At 40.0% G+C, this 16,962-nt stretch overlaps 3 protein-coding genes across 3 annotated transcripts in view; 2 read left to right on the top strand and 1 right to left on the bottom strand.

Moving 5' to 3' along the window:
- LOC140929903 (polycystin-1-like) overlaps positions 1-3,603 on the bottom strand; it is a 39,874-nt gene extending 36,271 nt beyond the window's left edge. The window contains exons 1-2 of the mRNA XM_073379597.1: positions 3,403-3,603; positions 807-893 (exon numbers count right to left, since the gene is read on the bottom strand). Of these exons, the coding sequence (XP_073235698.1) occupies positions 807-893; positions 3,403-3,603 (288 nt within the window). The remainder of the gene's footprint in view (positions 1-806; positions 894-3,402) is intronic.
- Positions 3,604-3,929: 326 nt separating this feature from the next.
- On the top strand, positions 3,930-7,543 carry LOC140929904 (uncharacterized). Its single transcript, XM_073379598.1, has 3 exons — positions 3,930-5,615; positions 7,161-7,280; positions 7,530-7,543. Exons 1-3 carry the CDS (start codon positions 4,064-4,066, stop codon positions 7,541-7,543), a joined length of 1,686 nt encoding a protein of 561 aa, XP_073235699.1. The 5' UTR covers positions 3,930-4,063.
- A 79-nt stretch (positions 7,544-7,622) lies between these two features.
- The window catches only part of LOC140930272 (uncharacterized), a 26,425-nt gene continuing 17,085 nt past the window's right edge, over positions 7,623-16,962 (top strand). The window contains exons 1-9 of the mRNA XM_073379949.1: positions 7,623-7,750; positions 8,089-8,220; positions 9,475-9,633; positions 10,505-10,627; positions 11,811-11,929; positions 12,877-13,050; positions 13,551-13,715; positions 14,688-15,229; positions 16,114-16,346. Of these exons, the coding sequence (XP_073236050.1) occupies positions 7,651-7,750; positions 8,089-8,220; positions 9,475-9,633; positions 10,505-10,627; positions 11,811-11,929; positions 12,877-13,050; positions 13,551-13,715; positions 14,688-15,229; positions 16,114-16,346 (1,747 nt within the window). The 5' untranslated portion in view covers positions 7,623-7,650. The remainder of the gene's footprint in view (positions 7,751-8,088; positions 8,221-9,474; positions 9,634-10,504; positions 10,628-11,810; positions 11,930-12,876; positions 13,051-13,550; positions 13,716-14,687; positions 15,230-16,113; positions 16,347-16,962) is intronic.

Genomic DNA, 16,962 nt, shown 5'->3' on the forward strand with positions numbered 1-16,962 from the left:
ACCTTGAAAGTCCTTGAAAGTCCTTGAAAAATGAAGTCAGTGCTAGAAAGTCCTTGAATTTCAATGCTAACTTTATAGTTTAAATAGAACTCCAAAGGAAAAGGAGTAAACACAGAAAGACCTTCCAGATAAAATTACTCATGTTGCGAAAGAGCTGAAAAATACATAGACTCAAGGCTCTTTTTTACACTGTATGGAGTCCTTGAAAAATAGGAAATGTTTCCTTGAAAGTCCTAGAAAAGTCCTTGAATTTTTTGTTCAAAAAAGGGTACGAACCCTGACACTAGCATTTCCTCTGAATTTCCATTTTTATTCAACAAGAAATCATTTTAAATGATAATTAGAGAATCATTTTTCCCCAAAGACCATGAGATAGGGAGTCTTTTCATGAGGCCATGAGAAAACTAAAAAGATAAAAAGAGACTCAAGGCAGAATTGTGAGAGTTGCTAGGTCTGAAGTGGGAAGAATCAACTTGAGAGCTCATTAGCTTCACCACAGATTTTATACTTATAATTGTTCATGCGGCTTTAATTTGTTTGTTGATTTCTCATTGTTAACTTGAGCACATTCTAACTGCAGTATGTAGTATTTACAATATTGTTAGGAGCCAATTAGAAACATCTTCTGCTAAGATTTTACACCGCCTTATCTTGGTAAGATTTCATAATTCCTCATGAGAAATTGAAGTTAAGGTCTAAAGCATGTTTTTTTTAAAATGATGTTTATGATCTGCTCTTAATTCATGCACAAAATTATTTTGTTTTTGAACATGCCCTATTTTCAAGGGTGACACTTGATAGCTGACCCTCTCACATAACTGGATTCCAGTCTCAAGAGACATGATCTCTCTCTCCAGAGATGGTGGTAACTGTAAGATGTGAAAGATGCCAAGCTACAAAATTTCAAACCAGCTTTAGTTGAATAATGCTAATATCATCAAAGAAATATTAGAGACATCGGAAATATGGTGCTTGACAAAGGGTGAAAAAAATGCAGGAGGAGGAAATGCACGAAGAGAGCCCAGGGAAATCCCATGGGAAAGAGGAGGGTGTGCTAATCAGAAAATTGGAATTACACCCTGAGAGCAGAGCTTGAAAAAAAAAACTTGAATTCCATCCAGTCCTTTGGGAAAGCAGCTGCCAGGTTTTGCTTGTCCAGCTCAACTTCTTGCTTGTAAACACAATAACATAAGTTAAACATAAACATAAGTTGTTTTTTTTACAAACGGACAGATTAACACTGTTAAAAAAACAACTATAACTTTTTCATGCTCATAATAGCCGGAGAAAGCACCTGCCACTGACCCTAAGTACCAGCCCTGACAAATCCACAGATTACTGTAAATGAAAATGTTAGAAGCATTCAGCACAGTCTGTGATCAGCAAGGTTCATGATAATATTACTCAAACTGTGCATGGTTACTTTTAGGTTCAGTCATGTGGAGGGTGTTGCAGACTTGTGTCTGGTTGAGTGTCCTGCACTTGCTTCTTCTCATGGAAAGAAGTGCCTCCCAGGTTAGTGTCTTGACAAGAAATATGCTTAGTTTTTGCTCCATTCCAGGGCTTGAAATAATTTTTGGAATTGCACCAGTGAATGTGTCCAGTCAATCATATTTTTGATGGGACAGAACAAAATTTTGGCCAGAAAAATATTTATTATAGCATTCTGTAAGAGGTTGTGTTTCAGTAGTAGCTAATCTCTCTCCTTTTTGTTTTTCTTCTCTATTGCCAATGATTTCCAACTTGTATTTAAAACATCTGAAGTTCGTACGATAAGAAGTTAAAACATTACCTCAAGCAGAGGTTTCTCTCTTTCCTGGCTTTTAGCATTTATGAAGTCATGTGGGTGGCTTGTCTGTCACATAGTTAGTTTGTTTACACCCTGTGAGAAAGTTTCTCACAGGGCGTAAACAAACTAATCACTGCACATGACAGACAAGCCACACAAATGACTTAAATGCTAAAAACCATGCAGGAGAGAAACCTCTGCTAGCGGGGTAGGTAATCCAAGGATTTGTACGGACAAAGCCTATTTTTAAGCATCAAACAGCCATTATTTCAAGCCCTGGATTCACACCACAGCTGCACATAACCAAAGGCAAAGGCTAGTTTAGGTGGGCAGTGTCCAAATAAAACAGAATACACACTCCAACTGGTGTTAAATTGACAAGTCAACAAAAGTTATTTAAGCTTATATAAATTCTACAAAAGGTAAAGAACAGAAGGAAAGATATGTTAAAAACAATGCTGAGATTGACTGAAATACAGAATATATATCAGAAGCTTACAAGTACACTATTAAGATGATTGCAAAGATATTAAGTGGGTGAAGTATTTTGAATATGTTGTGTTCATAGTATTACTATCCTTTAGATAATAGTAAACCATCAGTTAGTCACTGGATAATAGTACATGTACTTAAACTGGGAGGTAAAAAAACATAAAAAATATTTGAACCACCATAAATAAAGCAGCCATCTTCGGGGACTGGCAAGTATCTGCCTAAAGGAGGGTATCTCACTCATAAGAGGTTTGCGTGAATTAGCATACTGTAACCTTAGGCAGAAACATTACTTTATTTTATAAGAAGCATGTGATGGGGGAAGCATTACTGGTCCAAAATAATGAGTCATCAACCTCTATTTCAGAGTATATTTTCCGTCATCTGTATTTTCATTCATCAAAGTCCCAAAATAATTGTAGGAAAAAGTTGTAAATCAAACCTTTATTAAGGGGCCATCTCCTTCAATTAGCTGCGGCCACTGATTGGCCATCCTGACGAGAATTTCCATATTGTTGTGACTTGTCACCTCTTTATGAAGCCACAATGGAGGGGTGGGGGGGGGGGGGGGGTATTTGATTACTTTCGTTCCCTTAAAAGAAGGGACTTATCAGAGATGAATAGTTTTACTGTTTATGAAGATCTGTTACTTCAAGCAAACAAAACAAGTAGACAACAATGCACATTTGAAAACTTTTAGTTGAAGTTGTGCCATAGAAATGAATAATATATTTGACTGTTGTTGACGCCTCTAATATGAAGCCTCCACGGTAGGGAAGAGAGGGGCTGGGGGTGGTGGTGCTTGATGACTTTCTTTCTCTTAAAGGAGGGAGTTTATCAGAGATAGGCAGAGTTATGGTGAATGAATATCTCCTACGTCAGAGGATCAAAGCTAAGGGTCTGGTCATTATTTATGTGGGGGGGGGGGGGGGATTTTTTTTGTTTTAGCATGAAAGAAAAAACGTGACCCACCCCTTTAAGCCCATTAGTTAATTCTTGACCCACCCCCATATAACTTTATATAAGAGGTGACCCACCCCCAACCCCCTTCAATCTATACTTCAATAAGGAGTTCCTGTTCACTGAAGGAAATCAGCATATCTTATGGACCAGTGTCCTACTCTGCGGCCGCTTCTTGTTGATGTGCCTTCTTGTATTGTTACAGTATGACTGTCATCATCTGATTCACTTTCACTTTCACTTTCATAACACAAAACAAGGTCATTGTCACTGTCACTCTCATCACTGTCCTCACCAACACTGACGCTTGAAGGAAATGTAGATTCCTTTGAAGTTTCATAATAGTGTACTATTGAAGTCATTAAACAAAAAATAGTAATTCAATTGAAAAACGAATTTCAAACTGTTTTTGATTTGAAAATTAGAAAAATTTGATTTCACTAAACTGAATAATAAATTCAATAATCCATTATTGAAATCAATAATGATTTCTAGCTGTTCACGCTTCAGGTAGTAAAAGTTCCCAGACAGTTATATTAAGAAAAGGAAGCATGCAAGCCTTCTTAATAGGGCTTATGTTTATTTATTGATATTTAGTGCCCACATCTTTGATTCTCCACACTTAGGTTGGATTGCTACATGTGACATCCAGTTGTGTTATATTTTACCTCTCTCTGTTTTTAGGTTCCACCAACCAGCGCTTCTTGCAGGGCAACTTACAATTTAAGTTCGTTAGTCAACGTAACAGTTGCCACTCGCCAGCAGGGCGCAGAAGGTGGGGACAGGCCGCTGACCATTTTACGCATACTTGAAACCGCGTTGATGACTGGTTCAAGACAAGATACAGCGAATCGCTTGAACATCGCCGTCGGATGTCTGGACTATTTGGAACTAACCTTACGTGAAGTTTCTCTTTTCCTTCTGAATATGTCAGACTATCTTGAGGTCACCTTTGATGAAGCTTTCCGTGGCGTGTTTGTCTCAGAAGTTGAGTCAGTTTTACGCAAAATTGTCACGCTGAGAAGTTTCTCCCAAAGTGTTCAGCTAGTGGGTAATGAAACATTACATCAGACTGCTCTTGCCAATAACAGAAGTGTCGAGACGGAATCCATTCTAGACATCCTAATTCAACCGTTTAACGTCACTGTAAGGCGGCTTTCCTTATTTTTGGAAATCAATGACTCGTCGTTCGATCTTCTCAACCGAAGCACAAAAGAACTGGCAGCAATACTAGCTGTGGAAAATCCGGACGACCTCAAAAATTACCCATTGCTTCATTTGGCGAAGATCTCAATACTCGGCAACGATTTCCTCACTAGTTTACAGGTCACTATTCGAAACGTTCGGGCCTCGCTTCATCTCAACTGGACTGAGCTCGTCCGAGGCGATCTTGAGAATGTGACTTCAGTATTGGAGCTTGTACTAGCGAAGGTTCCCAGACGAGTGCTTTATCTGAAGTCCTTTATTATAGGTCCCGCGGGATACGACTTGAACTTGTTAAACGTCACCTTGAAGGAAATAGCGCTGCAGACCAACATTTCGGTTGTTGAACTACAATCGTATAAAGTGTACCCAACATTGGTGGAATTAATTTTCAAGACGAACTCCAAGATCATGGAAATCAATGGGGAAACTAAAAAGGAGGTCGAGGAGGCTGTTACAAAGATTCTTGAAGCTTACAATGTCACAATTCTGCAGCTAAGCAAAGCATTTAGTTTAAATGTGGTTTACATCAGACAGTTGAGCCCACTGAAAATCGAGGTACTCTGCGCTAGGTTTACTTTAATACGTTATGTAAGCAACCTCAATCTGACAATTTCCGAGGCTGCGGTCCGAGTGAACAGAACGGACGCTGAGCTTACTTACAACTTGACTGTTAGCGATTTCCACTTAGTGATTCGCAGACTAGTGGTGTTTCACGCCTTTGAAGTCATGAGTCAAATGCTTGGAGTCAGCCAACAGTTCCTGATCAATTCACTTCAAATCAATGTCCCAATCTCCACCTTGAGCATGTGCCAGCTGGATGGATTCCTCAACACCACTAGACACACCGTTTTGAGCTTACGTGAAGTGATATCCACAAAGTCTCTGGCGTTTGTGACCCAGATGAATGGCTTTTCCATCACGTTCGTTCGCAAACTAACCATTTACCAGTTCATTACCCAAGTCATGCACCTAAGTGTTGATGAGTTTTTCACCCTCAGTGGCATTACCTCCGGTCGTACTAATCGTTTGCAAATCCTTATCAGGTATAATTTCTTTTTTCTGGGACGTTTGTTCAAGATACATGGAGATATCCCAAACTACCCTTTTGCCATCTTCCGTTTCTCTTGTCGATGGATTGTCCACAGGATTATTTTTCTCGTCGAGAGAGGTGAGTAAGTTACTCTTTAGAATTTCTCAAAGTCCTTCGCTTCTCGTTTCCGGTTCCGGCACTAGGCCCCGGCGTGCTTTGCCACCAAAAACATGAAAAATTCTAGCGCGCGCTTTGCGTTCGAGAAAAATTTTGAGCTCGACTTGTGGGCCAGTCTAGTTGCTCTTCAAATTTAACATATGAATACGAAATCCATTAGGAAATTGAGTAATTTTAATTTTCAGTGAACAAAAACCATGTAACAGAGTAATTTCAATCAAACTAAATTCTTTTTTTTTTTCACACTTTTCAAAGGGCTTTAAATGTAATAAGTTACATAAAAAACTCCTAAGGAAGGGTTCTTATGGGAGCCCTAGAAAACGAGCTTTAAAAGCTTCAAATTTCATTCGATTGTACCAGTTTTCTCAATTCCTGTGAAATTTGAAATTTATTTTCTCGGGCTTCCATAAGAACCTTTTCTTTGAAGTTATTTCATATAACTTATTACCTTTATAGGCCTTGAAAAGTGTGAAAAAGAATGCGATATGGCTTAAAATATTCTGGTACAAGGTTTTTGTCCACTGAAAATTAAAGTTACTCAATTTTCCTGATGGATTCCGTCTGAATCTCTATATTTCGATTGTTTTATTTGTTTGTTTGTTTTCATTTTCTCTTAGGACCACTCTTATAGAAAGATATTAAGTGCTACCCTTAATAAGGCAATTTCGTACTTAGGGCGTGTGCGATTGACTGTATTTCGTAATAGGAAAACATGAAATAAATTGTAGAAATCACTTTTTTTGGTAGTCATTGCCTTTCAATATCGAAAAATCTTTTTGTAATAGGCTATTATATGGAATAGATGTTAGATAAGGCCCGGTTCAGACGCCGAACGTTTCATAGACGCTGATCTAAATTTCAGCCGAACGTATTTCAAAAGGAGAAAAATCCTCAGTTCGATCGAACTGCTTTTAAATAACGTTATACTAATTTATGCATTAGGTTCGGGATATGAAAAGTTCGGCGTCTGAATCAAAGCCGTTCCAAAATCGATCCAAAGCCGAAATTTCCGGCCGGGCTAGGCGGGAAGAACTGCTGAGCCGTTCCAAATTGAAACAGGCGTTCCTGATTGATTCAGACGCCGAACTAGAAGAGATTTGTAACAAACGTTTTGAGTATTCTTACTTTGGACATAGTTAATTGAGTGGAATGGTTATGAAACCCGTCAGACTCCTTTGTTATATGTTTTTGTGGACCTGAAAGTGCACAACGTTCAAAAGAATTCCTATCATTTTGATTGTACTGACCAATAAAAACGTTGCATTAATTTATTCCGTAACAATTTGCCAACAGAAAACAAAGGATTGTGCACTTTCAGGGTGCTTCTAACATAAACTGCAGCACTGTTGTTTTTATCATTGATGTTTGCCGCTTTTCATAACCAGTCTCCTCTAATAACTATGCTTTGGAATACGATCAATTGAACTCACACTTCCTTTCGAGCTTACTTCTATCCATCATGTCACATCATGCTGTGTTTGCCTCGTTTCTCTATCATATCTATAGACGTTGATGAGTGCCAACGTGGAACAGACAGGTGCCACCGCCTCTCCCGGTGTGTCAAACTCCCAGGGACATATGAATGTATCTGCCCTCCCACTGGATATGCCGGAAGGTATTGTGAAGGTGAGTAGACTTCCAATCCCTAGCGTCAGCTAACTTGGGTTAGGGGCGTAGTTCGCGCCCGTGCCTGAAACCTGGGATGCATGTTGAGCTGATTCAGAGTAGAAAAAGTACAGCGCTTCAAATCACATTGACGTCCAATCAAATGGCGTCACATTGACTTTTCTGTATGTGCCAATTATGACTTTAACCTGCGCCAGAAAAGTTGGTGGTAAGATTTTTAGTCTACTAAATTTCAAATTTTAATTTCAGAAGATTCTCTGTGACATGTGTTCGAAACCCTTCATGCATCATGCGAAAACGTTTGAATAGTCTTACCTTAATGACACGTTGTTAATTTGCAGATATAAACGAATGCCAAGAGAGAACCTTCATGTGCCCAAAAGACTCTTACTGCTTTAATACCCCAGGCTCATATCGCTGCGAGTGCAACCAAGGATTTCGTCATAACGTGGAAAATAACACGTGCGACGGTGAGTAGACAGGAAACATTCGTTTTACTATCAGAGATTGGTAGGATTGTGAGCTGGTATATGACTGTAGGATAAGATCAAAAGCCCATCACACAATGAAGTGGAAACGAAATGCTGTGCAAGGCGTGGGTCACTGTATGTTCGTGCGATTGATTTGCGTGGGTCGGTGTTGTGAACCTGTGATTTTTTTCATAGACAAGTAAATTCCTCGCTAAAGTTGAGTTCCATAGCGAATAAACATGCGTTATCGCCAGTAGTAACCCGACGAACTAAATAGCCGTGACGCAGCCGTTTTATAAGGTATAGTTATAACCTTTGCCTTATTAATCTTCCTGTAGACATCGATGAGTGTGCCAACAACAACAATCTCTGTTTCTTTGGTGGACTTCAGTGCATAAATACCGTGGGTTCATATGAATGCAAGTGTCCGGACGGTACAAGCTACAACAGATTTTTACGACGTTGCTTTGGTAAGTGCTCAGTCAACATATATATAGTAGAGACCTTACGATTGAGGTTTTCCCGCCAACTGAGAACGTCAAGAAGTCACGTGATCATTGCCTTGTCATTAGGTTTGCGGTTTGAGGTTCACGTTTGTGTGGCTGACCACTCTCTAGAGGGAAGACAATTACCGCAATGTTTTCTGCACCCCAAAAGATCACAATCCCACATTTGAGGGGATATAACACTTTTACAATTCTTCTGCTTATTAATTATCGGATTATTTTTCACCGAAGCGAAATTTTGAAGACCATTCTTAAGCTAAAACAGAAGTGAACAAATGAATGAAAAGAAACGTGGCAGCCGCAAGCAACCACCCGCGAATCTTATGTCCCAAATATGGGCAGACGCGGTTTGCCACTTGCGGTTAGATGGCCAACCCTCGATCTCAGGTCCAGGGGGGCTTCGCATGTCATATACAAAATAGCTCTTTGACAATCAAGCGATCTTAAGGTATTGGAAAACCGTATTCGGTGATTTTTGTTCCTACACCTTCTTAGCCATAGACAGTGTTTAATAGTTTTATGTATACTCAAGTATAGGAATTTTTAGCAAGACCAGTAATGGGTTCGTTCGTTAGTTAGTGGTTCTTCAATAAGAGTACACGTTTTCACGTTCGGAGTCCAGCTTCGCACGGCTTGACTGGCCTACTACCAGTAACTTTGCGACTTAATTGAACAAACAGAAGAGTGTTCAATACATGAGCTGACAAGGAACTTCTCATTTCTACTCTATAGAGGACTTTCGTCAGTCACTCTCAACAACAGTCCTTTTTAGGACCACGCTCACCCGGATGATCTTGCTTCACCTGCTCATATAACATGACTCCTGGGTTCTACCCTGCTCCACAGACGAAACTAAACTCTGGGTCCCCGTCTGCGAAACAGTGCCGAAATCTTTGTTCTGGGTACCCATCTTTATACCAAGATTTGAGTGCGCGACATGATTGGCCTGTTCAAGAAGCGTTTGTCGATATGCCAATCAAGATGAAAGGAAATTCGAAACGCACTTCCGGTAATTTATTGTCACTTCCGGTAATTCATTGAGTCCGTTTGGGGCCAAGAACAAGGGTATCGGCGCTACCGCGAAGACATCACTAACTGATGTTAAAATACGTCTACGACGCAGGCTACTGGGTAGCCTGTGTACAGACGTCCTCTGTACACAGGCTAGCTACTGGGTTGAAAGCATTAACAATGTTCCCGATATTTTATTGTTGACAGATATCAATGAATGCAGGAATAATCCCAGAATATGCTCTGATATCGATTCCAATTCAGTCTGTTCCAACTTCAATGGAGGTTACAGTTGTAATTGTAATCGAGGTTATATGGCGTATTACAATACAAGCGTGTCTCCGAGGGTCCTCTTTAACTGTACGGGTAAGAATAATCTTTCCTTGTTAAATATCCCTTTTTATCATTCGATGCCAATTTTCCTTCCTTTTCATTGACCCGCCAAGGGACCTGCAAATAGCTGCCTATAAATAATGGTCTGCTCATGCGTAAGTGAAACCACGCATATCTCCTTCTTGCGATCGCTCTTGCGTGAAAATGGCAGATCGCTTCGCTGACCTTTCAGAGAACGATTTGGCATGTTTACTCGATTAATAAAACAACCCATTGAACTCGGTTAATGCAAAATATCGTGATTTGTCAGTGTCTCGCAGATCAATTATTTGCCTCAGCCTTCGGCTTTGGAAAATAATTGATCTGCTTGCCACTGACAAATCTGATATTTTGCTCAACTTTGTCCAATATTCGTAAATGTTAATTATTTGATGTCATAAAAAATGCAGCCAATCAGAGAACTAGAAAGCCGTTTCAAATTCTTCGGTATCGCACATTTTTCTATTTAATGGTAATTTTGGGGGCTCGTCGAAGGACCGGGAAAGTGTTGTGCACTTAATATTGGTAAAAAATCTTTTGAAAAGTGACTTTTTGTTAAGTTGTTCTGGACCTGAAATTAAGAATTTTAGTTGCTTCCAACGCCCAGTACTACATTACTGACATCCTGGTATTTCTTCCAGTTTCCCCGTAACGTAGCGGTTTATTATTTTACCTTGTTTTAATAAAGTTGGGTAGCATGGAATAACCTTATAGTTATTCCATTCTTTCTCGTTGTATACTGTGAAAATGCCATTCGTAGCTTGGTCAGTTTCTCAGCACGTCAGTCGTTCTCATCTGAAAACTTCCTTATTTTTTGTCGAACGAAAAATAACTTCTATTGTTTGATTTCATTGGTTTGTTTTAGACATTGATGAATGTGCATCTGGTCAAATTACTTGCCCATCAAGATCTGAATGCATTAACACCATCGGAGGAGCTAAATGCCAATGTTTCTCTGGCTACACATTAAGAAATGGAAAATGTCGAGGTACTTTAAATATGATATATCTAGTAGATTTATTCCCGTAACAGCTCCTTGGGATGCCGACAGCAATGGAGGTATCTTTGCGCTTAGGAAATGCGCTCAGCACCTTCATATAATCTTTAGTTGTACAGTCCAACCTTGTTAATACGGACGGGGGGGGGGGGGGGGGGGGCGGGGGGCGTAGAAAGTGCCTGTATTAACGGGGTGTCCGTATTAAGCGGGTTGAATTTAGAGAAAATGTAAGGGCTCTCTTTCCCCAGGGACAAAGGAAACTGTCCGTAGTTATAATGAGGTGTCCGTAAGGCGAGGCTTGACTGTACTTTTATTATATTAGTGATTACTAATTAAGCAATAGAAAACGTTTTCCGTGTTTGCATAGCCTGATATAAACACAAGAGGGGTTGGGAGAATTCGAGACAGTTATGCAAACCCGAGACGAAGTCGAGGGTTTGCCTAACTGTCGAGAATTCTCCCAAGCCCTCGAGTGTTTATATCAGGATATGCAAACACAGGAAAAAAGTTATAAAATAACTTTCCCGGGAAAAAAAGCAAAACTCTCTTATTTAGAGCCCTGATTGAAAGAGAAATTCTTACCAGTCGCGAAGTCTTGTACACGAAGCTTGTACGCGTAATCAGTCTTTGTTTTGCAGAAAAGATGCTTTCCAGTATACGGGTTTTCTCGCTTAAAATGTCAGTTCAAGCGAGAAAAAATTGACACAGCATGTTTCTAACGATTTTTCAAGTTTCAACCGACGAGGAAATGGGTCAATAAAGTAAAGTTGTCGGGTTTTTCAACTCAAAACCTTTTTCAAATTCGTGCTTGCGTGATTAGCGCGCGAAAAGCCAAACATCTTTACGTCACAACCATGTTTACATACTCTCATGCAAACACGCCTTTCGACCAATCAGAGCGCGCGTACTATCTTAGTTATTTTATAATGAAGTTTTATGTTAGTTTTCGACGCATTTGATTGCTGAATAGTTGTTAATTAATTAGCTAATACTCTTTATTGACTCATAGTTTTCAGTTTCTCACAAGAGTCCATCCGCCTACCAAACTCGTTCCCAGGTTCTCTCTCTTTCTCGGAAGGGAAAGGCCCCTGGGAACTATGTTAACTAAATTGCTGTTGTTGTTGTTGTTGTTGTTGTTGTTGTTGTTTTAATAAACGTATCTTTCTTTTCAAAGCTAAAAGGTTCATTCCCTTCATTCTTCGCTGGGTGATTAAGATCAGTAGAGCTGGATGTCAAGTAGTGAATGTTCCCAGTGGACTTCCCTATTTTGGTAAAATTCACAAGAGGATTTATGTAAGTTTTCCTTGGTATTTACCAAAGATCTTAGAACGAAGTTATCATTTGTGACGTACTTTGAGGCTATTTTTTCGGCATTTCTGTCAAGTCTCAGTGAAAATAATCGAACACTTTTGAAAACTGGTGGTTTTTTTGTTACAATAATGCATGGAAAATTAATGACTTTCTAGGTGTCATAAATCATGTGCGTTAGTCTCTTGCGATCTTCCATTATTTCTTTAACTGAACTCATATTGAGATGGACTCAGACTATCAAAACTCTCCAAAACGGACAACGGACAACGGACACGTTAAGAAAGTTGACGGGCACTTGAAAAAAAAGACATCTAATATCACACCTAGTTTTCCAGAGAGCTTTTAAGGCCTTACCCTACCCTATTGATGACCAAAATTTGCCAAAATTCGCCCAGGAAACTAGGCCGAGTTGGCTGTCGCAAAGACTTTTGGGATCGTTACTGCGGACGCGCCGGTCAGCTATTGGCCAATTTTTGCCTGTCCCACAATTCTTTGCGAAGGTTAACTCGGCCAAGGTTCTCTCTTGTTTCTAAAGTAGTGAATTCTGATGTAAAAAATCTATAATCAGTTACAGAACAAAAAGGTTCAAAACGTATCCTGTGGCTGAAATCTCTGTATCATACGTACGTCTAAAATATATTTATTATATAGTCGGTTCTTTGAGAGGGCAAGATAAAGTGAATCTCGTGTCCTGATTGGTTAGAGGTATGACTTTCCATGTGGCATTTGCACTTGTGGGATTTCCCGCTTTGGCCCCGCAAGAAAACTTAGCGTTTTCTTGGCCATACTCATGAATCGATTTCGCCTCCGTCCATAAAAGCGCAAAAAAAAAAAAAACCATAAAGACCAAAAAACAAGCCGATATGCAGCCAATATCTAAACCGAACAAGCTTGGTCTGTACTGAGGGTATGTAATTTATATTTTCCAGGTCTGCACCAACGGGTTGATTTCAGTGGGTAAGAGGTATAATCGAAGGAATCCCAAACGACTCACGTCTTTGCGGAAGGATGTTATCGCAGTATTCTGGGCCAACACTGACGTCACCTCCGCCAGCTCAGTTTCTTATCAAATTGTGGACGAAGGCTCTTCCGAGTTCAGAGAGGTATGTCTGCTCAGAGGCATCACGTGAAGGTTTTATGATTTCTACTAAACTCTGCAAACAGATGCATACCTAGTTTTTCTCGCAGTTTTGAACAGATAAAGATACTGGTATGACTTTTCATGTGGTTAAATTTTAGCGAAAATGTTTCCGTAAATGAAAATTATATGACTTCCATACCCTGCAAACAGTTTCTTACTTAGTTTTTCTGGTCCTTTTTCAAAAGTTAGAGATATGGGGAGGACTCTCCATGAGGCATTTCAATCAACGAACAAAACTTTTTCGATGGAAAATGACTGTTGCTATGGCTCCCATAGACCTGAAAGAAGCAATATTTCACTAAAAATATCTGTGGAATTTACTTATAATGAATTAATGACTCTCCCAAATAGTGTATATGTTTCTCGTTTTTTATAATCCTTTACCTTCAAGATGAGTCGTACTTTAATATGACTAAATTCACAACGCTTACATGTACATACGATTTCTTTTTTATTCTAAAGCAATTAGAAAATGCTTCTAAAGTGATCAGAAACTGTTCCGGTGCCAGCGACTTCACTGCTACGTGGATGGTGATTGTCAAATGGGATAAAGTTTCACCCTACGCAAGATTCCTAAGAAGAGTCTTTTTCTTCTGGTTCAAGGTCTTCAATCCATACGTAGACGAGGTATTTTACAATTACACATACACCTAATTGAAGTAACCAAGAAAGCCAAGTACGAATTAACTAGGCCGGATATAAGCTGTCTTAATTCTCAAAGGATCATGCATTTCAGTAAAACAGCAGGTTTAAATTCTTATTAGATCGAGCTAATAGCGTGACACAGCGTGACATAGCCCTTATTTAATCAATGCCGGAAAGGGCTAATAATAGGGCCATTTATACGAGGAAAAATAAGACGCGTCTTAACGCTAAGCCGCGTCTTATTTTAGAGCAGCCCTTAACACCTGTTCTTAGATAACACGCGTCTTAGCTAAGACTTAAACTTCGTATAAATGACCTTCGCGCCTTACATAAGACGCGAACGCATAGTACGCACGCGTAAATTTTTGGCGCGCCACGTTGGATTGCCGTTGCTACGGGCAACATTCACATGAAAACGAGTCAAGAACAGAAATAAGACGCAAACCATTTATACGAGCTGTTCTTGTCTTAGACTGAGACATGTTCGTATAAATGGTACAGTTCGCGTCTTTTCTTCGTATAAATGGCCCTATTATGTCCTTAACTATAAACACCGGGGACTACCTGCTCTCTTCTTTGCTAAGAGCACTGTGGGTCTCTTTGCTTTCCCTTCAGATTAGACCGCAGGGCTGGAAAAAACGCTCGCAATGTGCCAATGTGCCAGACGCAAGTCTAGAAAAGGTCTTCTAAAGTGTTTGTGACTCGGGGGGCAAGGATAGCGCAGTGGTGAGAGTACCCGCCTGGGTTGAGTTAGTTGTTGGTTCTCTCCTTTGTTCCCAGAGGTTTTTCTCCGGTTACTGCGGTTTTCCCCACTACTCAAAAACACTTTCAAATTCCAATTCGACCAGGAATCGGGTAGACGGAAAACCACCATGTGAATGTGCTTCCCCTAAATCGTTATTTATTTATTTATTTATTTATTTATTTACCTTTCTTATGATCTCATCTTTTCAGCAAAGCACCTATCAAGCGGTCCTCCTCACAAATGGAACCGATTCATACGTAATCTACAGCTATGAAGATGGTGGAATGGAGTGGACTAGGCGTATTGGAAGAAAATGCGCTGTAGGATACGCCACAAAGGACAGATCGTATAGCTACGAGGAAGAAGACTCGTTCAGAGAAAGCATTTTTAGCATTGATACTAAAGAATTTGAAGTTAACGGAGTCAGACGTCAAGGTTTCTTTTGTAAATCTCTCAACGCGCCAGACGCTCTTGTAGTACTAACAGATGAACAGAAGTGTATGAGCTGGTACAATCAAGAACCAGACCCGAAAGATTGGCTGGAGGAGTTGGGTGATTGTCCGGCTACAAGAACAGCATGCAGGCGTGATAACCGATACAGAAGAGAAACTAGATCTTGGTCTATCGAGTGCTATGAACTTAGGTTTGCTACCCCCAAATATGGTGCTAGCCATCGGTGTTGTTATCACAGACGAGGGCGAAGGAGGAATGCTTTTGTCGGAGAGCCCCCTTCAGCTGGAAGAGCATACAGGTTAGTATTCCTGTGAAAGCAAATAGGTAAATATGTGGATGATTTCATAAAGAACCGTTAAATGAAACGCAGTCATTACCCCATTTTTGCCGTAATAATAGGCAGCATTTTAAAGGCTTTTTCATTGGTCGTCCGTGAACGCTTCCGTAAAGATGAATTCACTTTAGTTCATTAAGCGCTGTGGATTCGTTTAAAACTGGGGTATCCGCGAAGCTTACACACAAGAAACGATGATTACCTACGGGAAACAGCTGTTTGCCGTAAATATGGTGCTTAACCTCTCTAAGGGTTGATTTCCACTGTCGCGTAATTTTTTTGTGGACTCGCGTAATTTTAACGTGTGAACGCGCGTAAATAAAATAGAGGCAATGTATGAAAGGACACGCTTAAACGTGAAACTTGAGCGAGGTTCAACTTTTACGTTTACGCGTGACCTTCCATACATTGTCTCTATTTTATTTACGCGCGTAAAACTTACGTGCGTACGTGCGGAAAATTTAAACATTCGCAAATAAAAGAGAGGCAATGTATGAAAGATCGTGCGTAAAAGTAAAAGTTGATCACCTCGCGTGTATAATTTACGTGCGGTTGATTTCCACTGTCGTGTAATTGATTTCCACTGTCGCGTAATTTTTACGTGCGAACGCACGTAAAATTTGCGTGCGTAAATGAAATAGAAGTAATGTATGAAAAGTCACGCGTAATCGTAAAAGTTGAGTGTGGTTCAACTTTTACTTTTACGCGTGACCTTCCATTCATTGTCTCTATTTTATTAACGCGCGTAAAGCTTACGTGAGTTCACGCGTAAAAATTACGCAACAGTGGAAATCCACCTTAATGCTAGCTTCAACTTAGCCGCTCTCTTGATTTACCTTTTTTCACAGATATCACTACACCAGTAACAAGAGAGAACAAGGCGATGACGAGCCATTCAGCCTTTGTTGTGGTGATAGAGGATCTACTTTATGCAATCTGTTCTTTGAGAAGCGACCGCTGACCACTGCTGCTAGTGTCCGCCCGTTTCCGTTACCATGTACTTGTAGGTTGTTCGGATGTTTCTTTAGTCCTTGTAGACCCAGTCGTCCCCGGCGACGCCGATGGAGAAGACCTCGTAGAGGTAAGTTAGTGCTAGTACAAAAGTCAAAAGAGAAATCAATAGACGTTTCTACCGATACGGCGGCCGTATTGAATTAATTACATTTAAGGAGTATTATTATTCATTCAAAATATTTCCCCAATTCTGATTGGCTAAAAGCACACGCATAATTCACCATAACCAGTTACTGATGACCAAATTTGGAAGAATTTTGTGTTTAACGAGGAAATGACGTCAAAAATGCAGCACGCTACAGGTTAAGGCACTGTTACCGAGAAGACCTGTGGACGAGGTTGAGTTGTTTTGGTTGTGAAAAAAAGATGGCGGACATTTCACCCCTTTTTAAGAGTGAGAACTACAGCCGGAACTAGGCGAAATAATAGCTAAAAACATGGCAAAAACAGCAAGAAGACAACTCGGAGGGCGACATCTGCTATTTGGACAATATTTGCGGAGCTGGACAAACCTAAACGTACACTATCGAAGATGAACTTAACATCGTGTCATCGAACTTAGCATGTTTTAGCTGTGTTTTAAAATTAGGAATTATTTTGAATGAATATCCTACGAAAGCCGAATTCATTAATTGCTAATTATGGGATGTCCAGGGGAACTTTCGCTCAGTATTTACGCTTGC

The sequence above is a fragment of the Porites lutea genome, chromosome 3 (assembly GCF_958299795.1).
Source record: "Porites lutea chromosome 3, jaPorLute2.1, whole genome shotgun sequence".
Taxonomy (NCBI): Eukaryota; Metazoa; Cnidaria; class Anthozoa; order Scleractinia; family Poritidae; genus Porites; species Porites lutea.